Source organism: Geospiza fortis, unplaced genomic scaffold (assembly GCF_000277835.1).
Source record: "Geospiza fortis unplaced genomic scaffold, GeoFor_1.0 scaffold200, whole genome shotgun sequence".
Taxonomy (NCBI): domain Eukaryota; kingdom Metazoa; phylum Chordata; class Aves; order Passeriformes; family Thraupidae; genus Geospiza; species Geospiza fortis.
This window is the reverse complement of record NW_005054353.1, coordinates 941,567-961,423: the sequence shown is the minus strand read 5'-3', so window position 1 is coordinate 961,423 and position 19,857 is coordinate 941,567. Positions and strand designations below refer to the sequence as shown.

Here is a 19,857-nt window from a genome sequence, read left to right as displayed (position 1 = left end):
CTTTGGATGCTCAATTCTCCCATTGACATAGAACAACACAGAAAACCTCTGCTAAGCTGCGGGCTGCTGTGGCTCCCGCACATTTTCAGCATCCGTACTTTTGAGCAGTGAGATCCTCTTTTATAAATTTCTTGTTCAAATTTAAATAATTCTGTATTTTATACCAGTGGATCGCAATAACCATTTAATTCAAATCCTACTGGGCAACAGACCTATTACTATTTTTTTATATACTTCCTAAATAAAGTGCTTTGCAATACATAATGGTGAGGTTTTTTCCAACACTTCTGAGAAAAGGATTATTTCACCTTTGAAATGATGAAAAGCTCTAGGATAACCGAAAAATATATTTAGTGGGTTTTTAAATAAAATATTCATACCACTATACAAATGCCACTAAATTGAACTGATGCATAGGCAGTCTTGATTCAGGTAAATGACTCATTAACATGAACAATCATAAAAAATGTGTAAGGAGTAAGAAGCCTTCTTAATGAAAAAACACAGAAATGTTTCCATATGTTTTATGAAGTATTCTTTACCCTTTAAATGAGCACATTCAGATTTAGTCACTGGCTTTGTTTCAGAGAAACCCCATCTGTACACTGCATCGCTTACAGGCACATCTCAGTCATGCAATAGCTATGTCGCAGCTCATATATCAAATAAAAATCACATTCAAGGCCACACAACCTTATACACTCAAAGTCTTCCATTCTATTTTAAGTAATCCTAAGAGAGCTCTTATTGCACCTCACTGCTGATGTCACATGACTTTTGTTGGGAAACAGAGTCCTACAAGAGAAATATCAAAAAGTTCTTAACACAGATGAGAATGATCTAAAAGAGAACTCTATTGTACCTATATATTCTAGAAGCCTTTCTTTTTCAACAAAGAAACAGGCGTGGAACTAAAAACTTAAGAAGAGTAGCACTGTACAACCTTATGTGGTACTGGGAAAAGCAGGATAAAACATGTGGAACTCACAGTAGGCTTAAGGAATTCATCTGACACAAATTCCAAGGCTAATAAAGCTGATGGTCCACATAAAGGACAGAAAGCAAAGAAGTCATCTAACCTTCCTGACATCAAAGGTTGCAGTGCCAGAAAAATCACATTTCAAATCCAACAGCAAGGATAGCTGAACAGTCAAGAGGCTTCTATCCACATTACATGGCAGGCCATAAACCATCAACTTTTGTAGCAAGGAAACAGTCTGAACAGCTATGTTAGAAATAATGAAATCATACAGACTCCAAGCCATCTCCTCTACAGAACACCTTGACTAAGCAAGGGCTGCTGAAACATTTCTATATTTAGGGGGTTTTCCCCTTATTATAAGGAAGATTCCCTTGCCAGAGAGAATTTGTGAAAAACAAAAAATATCTGACGTAGTCAGCTAAGAATGAATGCCTTACAATGAAAACTACTTATCACAAAAAGAGAGATTTGTTCTTGCCAATGTCTAAAATCACAACATACCTCTGAACTACTGGCAATATATATAAAGATGATTATTCAATAGCTGCTGCTTGGTAAGTTCCTGAGAATGTTATGTTTCCACTAGCCCATGAAATAGGTGAGTCACTATAAAATAATGTTTGATGTTTTGTTTCTGGGGGTTTTTTTTGTTTTAAAGATTACACTAATCAATGCCATGACAATCATCAGAAAATTATATTATTCTTCTTTAACTTCAAATCAGTTTCCTGGTGTTCAGACTACCAAGATTTAATATCCTGCAATTAAAAGAGCAATTAAAGGGAAAAAAAACCCAAAAAAACAACAGCAAAATACACTTCAGCTAGCACCTAGAAAGGGCCAACTGCACTAAAGAGACACAGCCTGAACAAGAGGATAGTTCAGAAAGCAGATGGCCTCAATTAGAAAACTGGGGGAACCAACATTTCAAACAGAAAATTTGTGAACCATCAAGTAACACAAAATGAATAGGAAAAGAAGAAAGCCTTGTGATCATCCAGCCTTGATTCTTTTAAAATACAGGCCGCAGGATTTTCCTCCCGTACTTACACCAGCATGAATCTATCAAAAAAACCCCTGCAGTCTCAAAAAGTTGTTACAATCATAAACTATTTTCAACATAAAAAGCATTATTTTAACTGGAATTTGTTTTGGATAATGGAACTTTTTGAAAAGTTGCATTTTGAACAGATAATACAGTTGACTGAAATATGAGTAGATTTGCCTATTACAAAGAATTTTTTAAGGTTTGCATGTGATTTCTGTTATGAGTTATCTCCCACTCCAAAGTCCACATTAAGCCTTAAGATGATCAGTGACCTTTCAAAAGAATGATTTGAGCAGCATTTGGAAGTCAAGTTGATCTTTGAGACTTCTAGGAGGACAAGACAACACAGAGAATTCATCTGCAGTAGAACCACCATGGAGTCATTTCTCATCTTGATGCTTTTTTTGTTTATATGCTTAAAACTGGGGAAAGCTAAGAAAAATTGGCAACAAACAAAAATACATTCAACATTTGAATATAAAGACTTGCCTGAGAGGTTATATTTGCATTTAACATAGGTGAAAGTAAGAGTAGGTGCCAGATATTATGGCTTACAAAAAGAAGAAAGCATCTTGACACTATGGCCAGGAGGTTCCTGAGCTCCATCTGGTAAGCAGTATCCAAACAGGGAAGCACCCATAGGAGTCCTTCAGCTCTGAACTGGGATTTCAAGTGCAACTGCACTAAGTATCTTTCTAATTGCTAAAGCAAGAAAGCTTTTAATCACCTCAGTGAAACCGAGCATGACTATTAGGTATAGAAGAAAAGTGAAGTGGATTTTACAGAAATGAAGGGCATATCTTTTCCCTTTACGTTATGAAAAGACTTACCTGACTACAACTTACTATTAATGAAAACAGTTTCAAAACAGCAGCAAAGCAAAGTCAGAGTGGGTTTCAAAATTTACACTGTGGTTCACAGCCATTTGAACATAGACTGGCACAATAAAGCTTCAAGTTTTTCCATTCCTTGCAATAGACACTTTTAAAGTACCATAAACGCATAGGAAATAAACATATTATCAGAATATGCTCAATTATATTCAACATGTGCAATTATATACAAACAGCAGAGTAAACATAGTCTTTCAAATTGAAAAGGAGATTAAGGAATGTGACACATACGCATAGAGACATTTTTATTCTACAGCTAAATCTTACTGCACTACAGCAAACAAGAGTTTCAAAGGAAGAATTGAAGAAATTCTAACAACACTCATCTAATTAACCTGCAGATACTCATGGCACTTTGAAAGTCTAAGAACAAAGCCACCTGGTACAATAAAACTGTGTCATGTTCACCCTGGAAGAATGTGCACAGTTCAATGGGTTCCAGAAAAGATTGGGCAGTATTAGAAAAATCTAAATGACAACATTCATAACTCAGACCAGCTTCAGAATGTAAAATGGAGTGAAATGCACAAATTCAGTTCCCAAGAAAATCATCCATTTTATTTGCACACATGCTTCAAGGTATTCTATTAAAAAGTCTGCAGCTTCTTTTCCTGCAGCTCAGTTTTCTCATCAAGTGCTACCATAGAAAATACAGTATCTGACAGAATGCCTGACAGACTCAATGCTTAATGGCCAAATATTGAAAAAAATGTGTTTTCAGTGAATGCTCTGTGCCATATTTCTTTATTTCATCTCATAACTATGCGTGTGGACTTCCTAGTGCTTACTGCAATGCTGTAAAAATCACCAGCTCTTTTCTGTTGATCATTTCCCCATTCAGTTTTTAAGTTAGAACAGCTTTTTACTGACACTGTTAGCAAGAAACTTGCCTAAAGGCTTACATTCAAACTCAGCAAATCATTCAAATGAAAGCAGTAAAGGAAGTGGGAGGGCATGAGATGCGAAGACTGAGGTCATGACAATAGTTTGGTCCAGTACTATTCCCTTTTTCAGATAGTTTTTTCCTTGCATTTAGGAAATACTGTGTACCTGTGAAGAGAATTTTTCAAGACTTTGTGCAAAGTTACAGAAAGCAAATTTTATGAATTAGAGAAGTAGTTGATCTTATTGCTGAATATGGTAGAGGTACTATCTTGGTGATAAGCTCAAAATCTGCTGGCAAGCTGTGTTTCATTGATAACATATGGGATACTGCAACATACGAATAGACAGCGGCATAAAAGCGATCCCACTGGGAAAGTAGCCTGGACATGAAGTACACATCAAAGCAAGTTTTATAAAAAGCTTTCTTGAAAGACAGAAGATCAAGTGCTTAGCACTTTGGTGATCACAACCACCTCATCTAAGCCCAGTGAACGGAATACAGAGTTAACTGATGAAACCAGGAGCTATGAGAGCTATAGCAAGAAACAATCATATGAGCTTTCAACAGAACTGCAAATGCTGTTACGTCAGTGCCTCAAAGCTTTGCTTTAAAGTTTATGCTCAGTCTAAAACGAGTAGACATAAACATCTATGGATTCCTAATGTCTCTGAAGTGATCTGGTTTGTTGGCACAAACAGTTTATTTTTAGATACAATTTCATAAGACCGTGCCCGGAATAGTGCAGTTCACCCCTCTGAACTGTATGTTATCTTTGTAACACAATTCCACAGCATTTGAAAAGCTCTTGAATACACACAGAAACTACGTTCTTTAAAAGCCAAGAGTGACTCTAAAAGAATCTGCAAAAAGATTAAGTATAACAGATATCTAACAGGTGTTTTACACTGTATACACTACAAAGTCAGATTTGTTTACTGACAGAGCATATCAAGCACAGTCACAACTACTTACAACAGCAATATTCATTGTCAAGCACTTAAAAAAAACACATTTAAATCCTGGGAAGCATAAGCAACAGTATGACTAGTTTAGAAAATAAATACATCAAAAATATAAATCACGCTCCCACTTCCCATTTCCTTTGCTTGTAACAGACCATACCACAAGAAACTGCTTGACTTTTGCTCCTTTTTTACACAAGGGAAGTATCCTTCTGGAAGGCAAGGTTGCCACTACTCTTCATTCTACAGTGTAAAAATGGACTCACGTCTGATCACAAATGACAACAGACTCTTGTGATATCCAAAGTCCCTCTGACAAAACCCCTATTTCATTCAAACTCTGGTCATCCTTTGAAAGTGCAGAAGTTTGAAATTTTTCTTTTTATCAAGTAAACAATTAAACCAAGTTCTTATTTCACTTATTTTGCTGAACTCACTGTAGATGGATGACTAATTTATACCTCACAAATCTGAAGATATTGAAAAGAGTAATTCTGCATCTCAATGAGATGAGTAATCCTAATCTCAATTGAGGCCTGAGTTTCTGAGATAACACAATCATTCAAGGAAAGGAACAGAATTTCGTGTAGTCCATCAAAAGCCAAAATATCAGAAAACACAAAATAAGAAAGCTGAATGGACCCATTTATCAAACAACAGGCACAATCTCATCTTGAGAATGTATTTTTTGCTATCCAAACTGAAACCAAAAGACACCAGATAACTTCCGAGTACAAGCCACTGAGTTGACACTAAATCACCTGATACTGAGACAGCAAAAAATGGATCTTTCCTAAAAGATTTTCTCTGAAAAGACAGCAAAAAGGTAAGGAAAATATTCTGGGAAATAGATGAAAATTGAAATATTATGGACTGCTTGACTTTCTAAAATAGTTAGGAAAGCTATCAGTCAGTTTGAAAACTCTTCTTGGTCTTCTTGGTTTGTAGTAAAGCAAGTGATTAATTTATTAGCATTTTTAATCATTATTATTTTAAAAACTTTCTCCAGTAATTCCAAGTACTAAAATACCTGGCATTCGGTTATATTGCAAACCTGAGTGTACATACAGGAGAACGAAAAATAGTAACTGCTGCAAGAATAAAGCAGCTGACACAGCAGAAGTGCTATATCCAGCTGTGGTATGTCACACAAGCCTGGTAAAGCCAAGCAATCACATGAAGGGAACTCCAAGTCTCATCAGAGTTGCAAAGATGGCTGGCTTCTGTCATGTTGGAACTCTTGCCTTTTGCTCTAAATCATCCAGTATTCACTTAGCTCAGGAAACTGCAACAGTCTACAACATAATTCCACTATTGGGACAATTCATTTGAAGAAGTAAATGGAGCTTCTCAAAAAGATTACACCCCTTAGAGCAATTAAGCTTTTCTTCTTCCAACAGCAGGTTGAGAAAAAAAAGTCCATGTCTTCAAACTGGAAAATTTGAATAATTACTGGAATAGTAATAGAAACACCCTTTCCAGAAGTCAAGATGTAAAACATTTCTGTAACACTACCCAAGACTTTAATTTCTTTTTAATTTCTGCATCTTCTAGCCACTCCTCTGCCCTGCAGCAACAGATGGGGGGAGGGGACATAAACCTCAGTTCAGAGAAAGCATCTTTAATGAGAAAAACATTTGAAACTACCATGCATGAGACAATTCTACCTATCCATACCTAACTGTTCAGGTCCCCTGTTGTGTATTAAAGAAGAAAAAAGAGGCAAATCAGGAGACTGCATAAAGACTGGAACCATGAAGTTCAATAAAGGCTCGACTATCACAGAATTTGACAAAAATACAGTAAAAGTAGGAAAAAAGCACTAGCAAGATGCAGCAACAAAGCCACAGCATCAAACTGGGAGAAATCAGCATAAGACAGTGTAATATCTGATTTATTCAGCATGCTACACTCAAAACAAAACAAAACAAACAAACAAAAAAAAAAACCAAAAAAAGCAAAACACATTTGGTTTGAACTTGATATAGTCATAAAAGAAAGAAACTAAGCTCACTTTGCTAATTTAGATGATCTCCAACTCAAACAAAGGTGTTTCTGGAAATAGTTCTTGTTACTTTCCTTGAATGGCCAGCAGGCCTGCTACAAAGTATGTTTTGGAGAGTGTCAAGCAGGTATAAGAGTTCTTATTTCACATAAGATAAAGATCCCAGAACCCAGGAGCTGTGGTTATACAGAGACCTCTGACATCCCATTAGAATCCAAGATTTTGATTAGCAATTCACATAGTGTGATACATACTTTTATAACACTACACAGTAAGGAATACTTGCCTACAGCAAGTATTCAAAGCAAAATCAATGCAGCTACATCTGCTCGCGACATTTTTAATTTTCTTATTATGCTTCACACAAACAGAAGGCACATTCACAGGATACCATTAAATAACACTGTAACAGAACACATCCCTTTCTATATTAGCTCCTTAATATCTTCAATATAGCAAAATCCAATACTGTAAAGTGTTAATTTAAGAGTTTTCTTGCTTACTATAGCTTCCTGAGAACCTAATGTTTCACTGGCTTTGTCTCCCTTATCATTACTACCTTTTTATGTTACTGTGTATTTCTACTTTTGGTAGAATATTCCTCCAAAAGAACTGCCTGCCTTTAAAGACATAACACTAAGTGAAAAATTAATGGGTAAAAGAGCTCCTATAATTGAAGCTCAGTATTTTCCAGTAAAAATACACTTTCTGTCCTTACCATTACCATGTTACATATAACTTGCACTCATTATATTCTTGACTATGAGACAGACTAGACACGTAGGAAAAACATTGCTCTTGACTGCAAGAAATACAATAATTACTCCTCATACAGTCTGCATTGTTAACAGCTTAACAGCTCTCCCACATGATATGTTCCTGGAGAAGGTATTTTTCTTGAATATCCATGCAATTAAAAAATGGGATTTTGATCTATAATCACTAGGTTTAAAATAATTACAAGGTATAAATGTTTCTTTAAAGCATGATTTAATATAATATGAAATCACATGGGACATCAGACTAAAAATTGCTATTGCAGTACATAATAATCTGGTATCTCTATGGCAAGAATACCATTGGTATTTATCATCTTACCTTGCCACAACAATCAAAATACTCTCACAAATGGAAAGTTATTTTCCATACCATTCACTAGAGTTTATTCCATAGAAGTAACTTTAGATGACACTAGTATTTTTTAACTCTTAGTACTGTAGACACTAATGAGTTTTAAGCAGCAGTCCAATACTTTGGATCTGTCCCATGACTTAAACTCAGTACAACTTTTATTTGATCAACACTATACATATTACATAAACTCACTACTCAAGGTCAGCAGTCAATATTACATATTTGCAAACAGAAAACATGCTTCTACCATGTTTAATAGTTGCTTATTGTTAAATCTATCTACTTTTGATTATGCCTTGGGGTTTTTTTTCCTAAAAACTACTACTACAATAAACACATTTTTACTACAATAAGTTCCTCACAGGAATATTTCCATTTTATCTTTACTATTTTCTCATTTCATTCACATTCCATAATAATCTTCTCAATTTAAAAATGTCTTGATATTTCTTGCCTCATCAAGATGAAAACCCCTAATTAGTCTGTTTCTTTCCAAACTGAAATGTCTAATTCTGAATAAAAAGAGGGAAGATATGTTCTATAAGTCATTCCAAGTTCTTTTAAAGTGATTCAAGTTCTTTCAATAAATAAAAAGAAGTAAACATAATAAAAAAATGTCCAATGATACCATAAACAGAAAACATTATCCCACAATGACCATAAACTACAATCATTTCTTTGTGCTGTAAGACCTGTTTGCACTTTCATTTCCTCTCCGAATATCTCACAACACAAACTAAGTATCCCACAAAATCGGATTCTTTAATTGGAAGGGCAAAAGAAGAGATACTGACTTCGGGAATTTCCACAAATGTCAAACCAGCAGAGAGTGATATTCTAAGCTGGAATTAATTCATGTCATACATCAGTATATTTACTAATCAGAAAGTAGCATGATTTATTTTGTATGTACTGATACACTGACACTCAGGTTAAATCTAGTTGGCATGAGAATTTGAACAGGAAAAAGATTTCAGAGTCTCCATCAGAGAGTGTTAAGACTAGTCAAGATTTCTAAGTTGTAGTTTTGTTTTAACGTTTAATAAGGTCAAAAACAGCAGCAACACACTTGACATATTAGCAGTCTTCCTGTATGTGTGAGAAAGTTGTGATGAAGGTTCTAAACAGAGGTGAACAGTAGTAGGATGAAAGACAGTTGTCATACACTGAAATATGAAAGGGTCTGCCTAGAATGGTGGAAAAGCTTTCTCACTATGAGAACAGTCAAGCAGTGGCAAAGGCTGCACAGAAAGGCAGGAGATTCTTACCCTTGGAGATTTTCAAGGTCTGACTGGGTATAGCCCTGAAGAACTTGGTCTGATCCCATAATTGACTCTGATTTTAACAGAAGACTGAATGGCAGAGACTTCCTGTAGACCCTTCCAACTTGAATTTTCTGACAACCCTATTATTTTTTGCCAGCTACAAAGAAATAGCTTTCTTCTGCTCTTCTGAAGAGCAGTGTTCAGGAAATGGCAGCGACTGGCATCAATACTTCTACTGCAACACCTCTGCACAAACCTTTTTCTTAAAAAACACAGATGTCAAGAAAACACTATGGCCGCCTCATTCATGGTTTATTTTTATATCAGCAACCACTGATGGTTTCCAGGTTCACTCTATATTTGACAGGTTCTCTGGGCCTTTGCACATAGGGAAAAAAAAAAACCAACTCTTTCCTTCTGTTATCTCTGAAGCTTTCTTTTATATGTGCTCTGAATGCTTCTCAGAAAATTCCCAGTTTCTATTATTCAGCAGATTCAAGATTTACGTTCTTCCTAGCCTTCCTGCTGTAACACTGAATTTCAGTAATTTAGGATCAACATGCTCTATTGTTTTTAGAAGCCAACATCTCAATCTCCCTGTAGTTTTTCACCTGATGCAATACCTGGCAGCTAGAACAAGGCAAAAAGGCAGCCTACCTCTCTGCTATCCAAGCACAAGAACAAGCAATAACACCAAACTAGCAGCTGAACAAACAAAACAGGTGCTCTCAGTCACATAGCTATTTGTGCAAATAAACTACTGACTCTGGAGTAAGGGCAATATTTATAGCTCTAAGCTTAGGTGTCTTGGTTTTTTGGTAGCACACCAACATACTCGAGTTTGCTGTTAATTTCAACATAGACACCAAACTGAGCTCTCCTGCAACTCTGAAACAATTCAGCTTAAGAAATTTGTACACATTTATGCACAGCTATGGATTTCATGTATGCATGTATTCCTTTCACAGCCCACTTCATTTATTTTTTTTCTCCTTCACTGTTCTGTTGACAGTATGTATATATTCATTTTCAACACAAAAGACATTTAAAAAGTCTCTTGTGGATTTTGAAGTACATTCAATTCTTTAGCACAACATTAGATATTCAATTTGAGCTCACATGAATGCCTTAAGTATGCCTACCACCATTCTTTCATCAGAATACTGTATGTTTCAATTTCAAAGCTTACTAGTATATATTAATTAGACCAGGAAAAAAAAAGGGCAATCATAGTTACTGGTTTCAATGCCTCATTTCAGGTCACAACAGAGCCGTTGCTTCTGGCAGAGGATTTCTTCAGATACTACTCAGGAAGATAAATCTCACTGATTACGTACTGGAGTGATAAAATGTTCCACCTACCTCCTTTCAGTACAAGTCAGTTCATGACTTAAGAATATCACTGAAAATGTTTACTACAAGAGGAAATAACATCTTATACACAACTATATTAAGCTTAAAAAATTAAGCTAAAGAAGAAATCTCAAGTTCTTAGGTTGCTTATCCATGCTGTTTTTCCATCTGAAAATAGAGTTGATAATCTACCAGAGTTTCACGGAAATGCAACAACATATAAAAACAATACTATTTACATACTGCATTCTGGGCCTACATGAAGGATGAGGACACATGTGGGTAATCATCCACACAAGACAGTAAACTGTTTATACTGTGCAAGTTTCATATAGCTGTGTCCTGCCACTCCCAAGTAACTAGGAGAATACACTCTTACACTTCTATTTTAGACAGAAATTTCAATTCATGCCCCTCCAAATGAATGAAAATTTGTCCATGTTATATGGAACAGAGATTAAAAGCCAGTATGTTTCAAGGAAGTTAGAGTTGAACAACCTGTATTATCTCTAAACTCTGAAATGTTGGTCTTTGGCTGGCTTTTGTGTTTTGGAGACCGGTGGCAAGGGAGCAGGCAAGAGGAAAAAAGTAGTTTTAAAAACAGGGGTATTAGAAAGGCAAGTCACTTATTTTAGTCTTTTTCCTAAGTGGTTAAAAGAACTATGCAGCAGCTCCACAACCCTTTTTTATATGTACACCTGGGAAGAATACTGAATCCTGTTACTTTCCTCACTGTTACCCTGATGTGGTTTAGACCAGATGTTTAAATGTTACAGCATGTACATTTTCTTTTCTTCTTCCAAGGCAAAAGCAAAATAAGAGGAATATTTGACTTCACTCCACAAGAGACCTATTTAATAGTTTGGCGGTTATGTAAGTAAAGGTAGCTTGGCTAAGTCAATGTTGACGACATACAGAACGACATGATCCTAATGAGTTGGAAAATATTGGCTCTCATGAGATTCAACCAGATGCTACTGCGCTGAGAAAGCTACTGTATTATTGAATTTCATTTTTATGAGGTAAAATTTATTATTCAACCATTAAGGTATCCCACATGAAATCTTGCATAAAATAGTTTTACAGTTACTTTCTGGAAAATAGATTTTATTTTAACTTTAAGACATCATTTACATGAGGGATTCAATGCCTATTTGATCACCTTCAGTAGAGAAATGTAAGGTCTGCAAGCAATTTTCCCAAAAATACCAGATTAATGGAACCGAACTGTCAACAAAATAATGAACTACCTGAACAGGACAAGGAAAAAGTGGTAGCAAGTTCCAGTTTTCCAGAGTAAACTAAAGCCATGTGTGACTGTGTACGTATTTTCTTGGCAAGCTGAAATGGTTAGAAACAGAGTGTTTCAGGTACTTACTAACAAATAATGGAAAAAATATAGAGTACAATTACTCTATAGGATTAATCATGCTCAACCTTTGAAAGATCTTAACTAATGCTGTTTTCCTAATGTTTTGCTATTTTGCACACTTTTATTTTTTAAATTGTATATTAATAATTTCAATAATATTAAATCTATACATGCAATAAGGTAGAAAACACTACTTCAAATTCATATTTGTTTCCACATTTATAGTGACTGAAATGCAGAATCAGGATGTTCAACAAGCATAAGATCTCACACTATTTAACTGACATGTAACATGCTGTTGTGCTTGTATACCAAAAGGATTATAAAGTTAAACCAAAACATATATTTCCAAAGAGTTTCATGTGGATTGAAGACTGCTTTTGTGCTTTTTTTATTTTAAATGTAATGCATTAAAAAGTTAGTAATGCTTTTTCTTGACCCATGAAAAAGAGCAAAAAGCTGTTTGCAGCTGTTTTAGTTTCTGTTTGTTATGCTGCATTTTGTCACTAGTATTCCCATCTATCTTAAGTTTTCTACACTTTTTGTTCTTGCATAACTGTTTCAGGCAGTATGTATCAATCTTGTACTTAAATGATAATACCTACTCGTTCAAGTAGTAAGTTTAACTGTTTATATTATCTCTCTTTTTTAATCTATCTTGACTTCTAAAAATCCTAAAAAGAACTTTTCCCAACTAGACATTTAAATTCATGGATTACAAAAGGTGTAAATGCAATGAAGGGAGTTGAAGGCTTTCAGAAGTTTCATTAAATTCCATATAATTTATAATTAATTTATAATTAAAAATTGCTCTTAGCAGAATTAAATCATCTCAAGCTAAGACAGACACAATATTAAACATGCTTATAAAAATGTCTAGAGCAAAAATCATACATCTTGCCTGACATACTCATTTTATCTGTCCTCCACAAGTGCTATGCTCAGTCAATCACAGTCAATCACACATCTTTTACTGCAAGTTTTACAATAAGAGACCTTCCTAATATGTATGACAAATATAAATTTTAAGTAGAACAGGCACTTCATTTTTAAATTCTGTCAGATACCAAACACACACCACTTGCTTTTGAGACTTCAGATTTTTAATTATTTTTTTTCAGACAGCTTGCCTTTGGGCAAGTTAATTAAAAAATAAACTCTCAGGTGATCTAATGAAGACAACAATCTAATATCAAACTAGGGAATATTTGGGTAAAGTGTCTTTCTCCTAGTAGGAAAAGGTTTCTGAAGAACAAGGGGAGAAAAGTAGATGGGGGACAAGAGTGCTAATCTTCAAGCAATCTTCCCTTTCTGGTATTCCATTAATCTATTACAAAAAAGAATTTGTAGAACCCAGACCTCAGAGAGGTTGCTTTGAATCCCTAGACCTACTTCAGCCTCAATAGCCTTTGAAAGAAGTTTTGGAGCAGGATAAAATTTCTGCTCCAGGTGAAAATTTAGGACAGAACTCCAGATACTGGCAATAAACTCTGTTCAGATGTTTGTGGAAACACACAGTGCAGCGCTCCCTTTTTAAACCAGATCCATAGGTCTTTCAGCCATTACCTAACAAACAGATTCCCAAAGGGGCCTTTGTACCTTGTGAGCCTCTCCACAGCAGGTGAAAGGGCCAATAGTCATGTATTCCTCCCAAAGGTTTCCCCCTCTCTTGCAACTCATGCATCTGTACTTGTCTTCCTATTAATTTTTGGTTTTCTTAACTTCTACTGCTTTTCTACTTTAACTCTTTCTACCTGCTTCTTGTTTTGTATTCCTCTGCTGCTCTCTTCCCTTTTTATTAGGTGATCCTGTTTCTCCTGTTTTTCTTCCTTTACATTTCTTATTTCTATTTTCCCCTATATTATCTGTCCCTCTCCTATAGAATATCTTAGCCCATATTTAAAGCCCATATTATAAGTTTCAGCGACAAAACTGGAAGAGATGGCTGTGTTGGAAAAAGCATATAACTAAAAGCCATAGCACAATGACTGCTGAAAAAGATCTTGGCTGAGAGGTTACAAAGGGTTGGGGTACCACTTCTGAGTTCAGTAATACTGAACTGTTGTATTAAGGAAGCCAAACACTCTCAACAGCATCTGGCACAAAGCCCCAACAAAGACAAAGAGCTCAGCAACAACTGTTTCTGTCCAATAATACCCTTCAATCACACACAAAAAGCAGCAATACAGACATAAGCAGCTGAGAAAGTTGTAGGCTATGTAAACAAATGGCAAACACATTTGAGACTAGCTATGTATGAGGAGCTACCTAGAGAAGAAAACTTTCAAGTCACGGTATATCAGTGAAACAGACGCTAGAACAGATCTGGGTGTGTAGCTAATGCCTAGACCACTTCCATAGGAGGACACATTTCATTCACAAATCACAAAACAAGCATGATGTTACACTGAGTATCAAGAACGTATAAAATCCTGTGAACTGACTATAGCAGTCAGATTTGCTGGAAATCTCGGGATAACAGCAGACCATTACAAATACAAGACGAAATACATAAGCCTTTCTTTAATTTCAGAATAATGTCATGTATAGGGAGGGCTTTTTTATTCACTTTTAACAGGGAAAAAATCTGGATAGAGACATCGCTGTTTGTCCTGCTATATTTCTAATTAGTTAGAAAGATGGCTTTTAGAATTTTGAAAATGTAAACACAGAAGAAAATTTGGGCTGTTGCATTCACGAAACACATAGTTTATGATTCTTTGAAACAGCAGAATGTAATCAATTAATTTCAAGAAAAGGATTGCCTGAAAAATAGAATAAAGTGAAGGTAAGGGAATCTTTGAGTATATTGTTGCTTTTTCCTGCAAGAACACTATAATTTAGTATAAATAGAGTCAGAAAAAGAAAAGGAAGGACAGTAAAGAGCAATTTAAAAACAAGCATTTATACTTGCATTACTTGTAGAAAATTAATCAAAGAAATATTAATCCACAACAACATGGAGATGGAAACCTATTTTCTTAAACTATTACTTCTGTGCATAGCCAAAACCAAGTTGTGCTCAGATGGAAAACGCAATACCATGGGAAAAAGGCAATCTTTTCCTTGAGAGTTTAGGTTACACAAGAAAAGCTCATCTGTTCACCCACAAAGATTCTCAAAGACACAATGGCAGGAGGGGGAGCCCAAATACCTCGTCAGGCCCAACACATGAGCCCTGTAAGGCCACTCTGTGCCAGCCTAAAAGAGCACTGGGACATGCAGCAGCAGGCAGGAACTCAACACAAGAACTCCCCAGTAAAACATACAGCAGCTTTTGTTTTATGTTGGAGAAACTAAGCTGAATGTAGTGTTTAACAGATGTGCCTTGTTTACTGGTAAGTTCCTTACTGACTGCATTATCCTCATAGCTACTTCATTTAAAAAAAAAAAGAAGAAAAATTACAAAAGAAAATTTGAAATTTCAACTTCCCTGTGAAAATACAATCAAGTATTTTTAGAGGCTTATACACATACATGTTACTGTTAAAGTGGAAGCTGATCCTAATTACAAGGATGACTTTCAACAAGGCATGATATTAAATTGAATACAACAGTATTCAAATGAACGTAGGAGGATTACAGAATCAACCAAGCCAAAAATTCAGACAAAAGGATTGACAGCAATCATTTCATAGCCTTGAACACAAAGCTGCCTTCAGTCTAGTTAATGCCAAACACAACTACAGAAGTGTAAAATTTACCAGGTGAAGCGTTAAGCCATGAACAAGAGAAGATCAAAATAACTGCATTATATTGTTCATTTTCTTTATTTGAAGTACTTAAAATGTGTGCTCCAGATTTCTATTCTGTACAGATACTGTTAGCAGAGTTGTTTCACAGTTCATTGCATTGATGGACTGAAACATGTTAAATAATAGAACAGGTTAGTTTGAAACTGTGCAAACCCTAAGACCATCTGAAGTGATCAAACAACTGTATTTTCAGATTGTTCTGTGGTATAGATTGTAAACCTACTACCTTTACGAGTATCAGGACGTCACAATCCCATTCTTAAGTGACCCACACAGATTGAAGGAATAAAGATAAAAGTGACTTTCATGAAAGAAAAACCCAATCACTTTAAACACTTATTCCAAGGGTTGCACAAAAATACAACAGTTCTTTTGCAACAATAGATTAACACAGATTTAACTTCAACAAACAGGAGGAGTGAAAAAGAAAAACGGAAAAGATCAAGACATACAGAGCTGAGAGAATTCCAGTGGTCTAATCCACCACTCTGCTTCAAATAATGATTTTCTGCACCTAAATCATTCTCTTAATACATTCTCCACGATTGGCAATCCTGTATATTCCAAAATAATTGTTATTCTTGTTATGGGTTTATTTGCAGCAAATAAACAATAACAGCTCTAAATTATTCTAGCCTGCATAAAAATTTTTTAAAAACTCCACATTTTCTGGATTACTTGAAAACTCTGGCTTCCTCTGTACACTGGTCAAAATCCTTTATTTATTCCCAAAATCTATGGGTGTTTTGTAAAACTATGACAGATAACAACTTTCATTATGCATGTAATCATCACCAACACTTGCATATCTTCAGCAATTTCACAACAGTTAAGTAACATTTATTTATGAAATAATGAGAAACATCTGCAGCCCTTCTAAAGAATTCAATGTATGCCATTGATTAATAAAGCCCTTAATAATCCAGTTTCACCTCTGAATGATCCTGAAGTAACAACATTGTACCGTATAAGGTAGCAAAAGTGGATATTTCAGATGAGGGAAGCATGGAAAAATTATCCTGTATGGGAAAATTAAATGCATCCAGAAATTGGTGCCAAGGAGTGAAGCTGATGGGCTTAGCTTACATCCTGGATTTTAAATATAAGCTATAAATACCCATATACACAAAAAAATTTCTGCCTGTTAGCTGCTATAAGTAAAAAACTGGATTTAAAGGATATAGCTGTATGGACACTCATTAGCAGTGCTCTGTACCACAATAAACAACCAAAAGCATCACATATTTACCTGAAGTTTGGAAAACCTCATTCAGTAAAGCTTCGTTTACCACCACTGAACTGACATTTCCAACAGGATGACACCAGCTCTGATAAATAGTTTGAAGCAGAAGGGTTTGAGCTCTAGTTGCTTGAACTGTCAAATTAGGGAGCTCAAAAATGCATTCTGTTAGTGGGACATGAGCTCGCTTGGTCCTGTTTAAAAAAAAAGAAAAATGGAAAATCATTACTCTGGCACATAAAAATAACCATTTTAAAACTTAGTCACAGAATATTAGAGTACAAGCAGTTAGTTTGTAATGTTGGAACTGTGTGCTTATTAGATTTCTTAGATCAGAGCTGATTCTACTTATTCTGAAATGAAACCTAAATAGGAATCATTACATGATTTAACTTTATATCTCTCTCCAGAATGTGAGAGAAAAAAACTTATCTTTTTATCTAATTATCCCTTGAGTTGAAAATATTAAATGAAAGCAATTCCATGTGCTCCCATCAAAAGAAGAGCTACTCAAAATTATGCAGATACTAAAAACACCTGTTCAAAAGCTGAATGTTCCAGATCTTTTTATTTACAAAGCTTACAGTGCATCACTAAATGACATATGGCTAGTGACCCAAAAAACATACAGGCAATATTCCTACATCAAAATACAAACAAGCCCACATTCTGTATTTTGCTAACAGAGCTCATTAAGTGATTATACAATTTTTTTCAATGTCTTATCTTTTAACTGGGGAGGAGCAACAGGAGGAGACAGGCATTCAACAGGGCAAAGTAAAGGACTTTTGTTTGGGAAATAAATTCCTTTGTGACAATATAATCCACCATCAACAAGAATGCTTTACAAAAACTATAGCTAAGTCAGTAATTTACTTCTTCCTAATTTACACACTATTACCAGAAATCAAGCAACAGATTGATTTGCTACATTCAACAAAAACTATAAAGGTTCTTTAGCCCTCTCAGTTTGGAGCCTTTTCCTGTATCATGTTTTTAACATTATCATTCTTGCCCTAATCACCTCCCACTCCACCACTGAAATGTACTTTTTCTCCTATTTAGCATTATTTTCTCTAATGTCCTACATGGCACGAGGGCTGGAACTAGATGATCTTTAAGGTTGCACCAAATCTTAACCATTCTATGATTCCATGAAATTTAAATACTGATCCATGTACTAGCTCATTCTCATTCTGGAGCATCTCCTCCATTAGAAAATTTTAGGGACATGTTTAAAGCCCCTTAAAATCAATAGTAGGTAAATGTTCCACTGGGAATCAGAGCCTCAAATGAGGCAAAGTTGCTGAAACTGCACACAAAATCCACTGGCCCTGAAGAAAAACATGCTTACTGAAATGCTCAGGGACTGAAAATGTAAAGATGTGCAGACATTCAATGACTCTTCAGATCAGCAAAATCAAAACCTTCCAAGGAACTCTCAGAAGCAGCCATAATACACCACATCACCTATATAGGCCCAAAAGAAAATGCTAGCAGCTGCGAGACCTAACATATGTGAGATGGTACTGGCAGTAGAGACTCTGCAGGAGGCTCCATGAATTAAGAAGCAGGCAATTTATGATGCTCAAATTCTAAAACCTTCAGCAGCATGAAATGACACAAAATTCTGGTAATAAGGAGTAGACTTCTTGAATATTCTGCATCTGATTGTGAGAGTGGGCCTTCACCAAGACAACTGTGAAGAGAAAAATACGACATCACTTCTCAGACCAGGATCACTATCTCAAGATGAAGAAGAGAAATAAAATATTCTGCTGCTAACACTTCTGGCCCATAAGTTGCAGATGCAACTTATGAAGCATGGTTTAGAAATAAGCATTCTGAACACCTGAAGACATCTCTCAACCACTGTGTTTACACGGTGGTACAGCTAAATATAATGTCATCTATTTCAATTTAGACTTGGCCATACAAGCATTCGCCTCAAGTCCTAAACAGAGCTCCTTCCTTTAATTCCTTGTCAATACCAGCAAAGAGCTGGTAAGTGAAAACCATCTTCTCTGGACCAAGAGGAATTAGGCTCAGTGTTAGATACCTACAGTAAAAACAAATATCCACACCTAACACGGTGGTCTAGAACCTTTTAGGTAAATCAAAATATAACAGCACTTGTAGACACAGCAGACAGATATCCATTCCTTCAAGATGTGAGTATTACAAATTTAATGTCTCTGCAGGTCACTGTTTCTGCCCACTGCTTATAAAGGGACATTACAACACTTCTCAGCTGTGGATGTCCGCACCACAGATCAAAGTGTCACATAAAGCCTATCCACAATACCCATCGCTCCTCACTATTTTAATATGAAAATAAAAACTGATTCTTATGAAAGAAGATACTCATGAAAGATTTTCAGAAATTGATGTAAATACAGATGAAGGACAAAGAACAAACAAAAACAGATGTTGTAACCTTCTGCAATAGCAATCAGTATTGTTTAGAATGAGGTTTTCCAACCTCATAAAGCTTGGAATCAGGATTACCTGTCTCAAAAATGCTGAGAAGGGGGAGGAAACCAGAAACAAGACTGCCTCTGATTTGCAACTCATTTGAAGCTAATGACACAATTATGCTGCCAGCTTCAAATGCCATTTGCAGAAAAAACCACGAACGAAGGAAAAACATTTCATGTTTATATGGAAGAACTCAGCCTTGTGTTTGGTAGTAGAAATTTCTTTCATATGAACACAGACCATGCTCCACAACACCTCCACAAAAAGAGCGGTCTCCTATTTGAATAAACCTATCCATCTTTGAAGTCTGAATCTACCTATAGGTACAGCCTTTGGTGCTAGAAAAATCAAAACTCATTACAGGTCTTTAAAGAACACATCTTATATTAAGCCTTGTTTGGTTTTTTGGGGGTTTTTTTGGGTTTTGTTTTGTTTTGTTTGTTTGGGTTTTTTTGTTTTGTTTGTTTGTTCTAATAGGAGTCAC

The 19,857-nt window shown here is 35.5% G+C and overlaps 1 protein-coding gene across 1 annotated transcript in view; it reads right to left on the bottom strand.

Moving 5' to 3' along the window:
- Nucleotides 1–19,857, bottom strand: part of VPS13B (vacuolar protein sorting 13 homolog B) — a 431,388-nt gene that overhangs the window by 319,099 nt on the left and 92,432 nt on the right. The window contains exon 17 of the mRNA XM_005423449.3: nt 16,905–17,089. Coding sequence (XP_005423506.1) covers nt 16,905–17,089 — 185 coding nt within the window. The remainder of the gene's footprint in view (nt 1–16,904; nt 17,090–19,857) is intronic.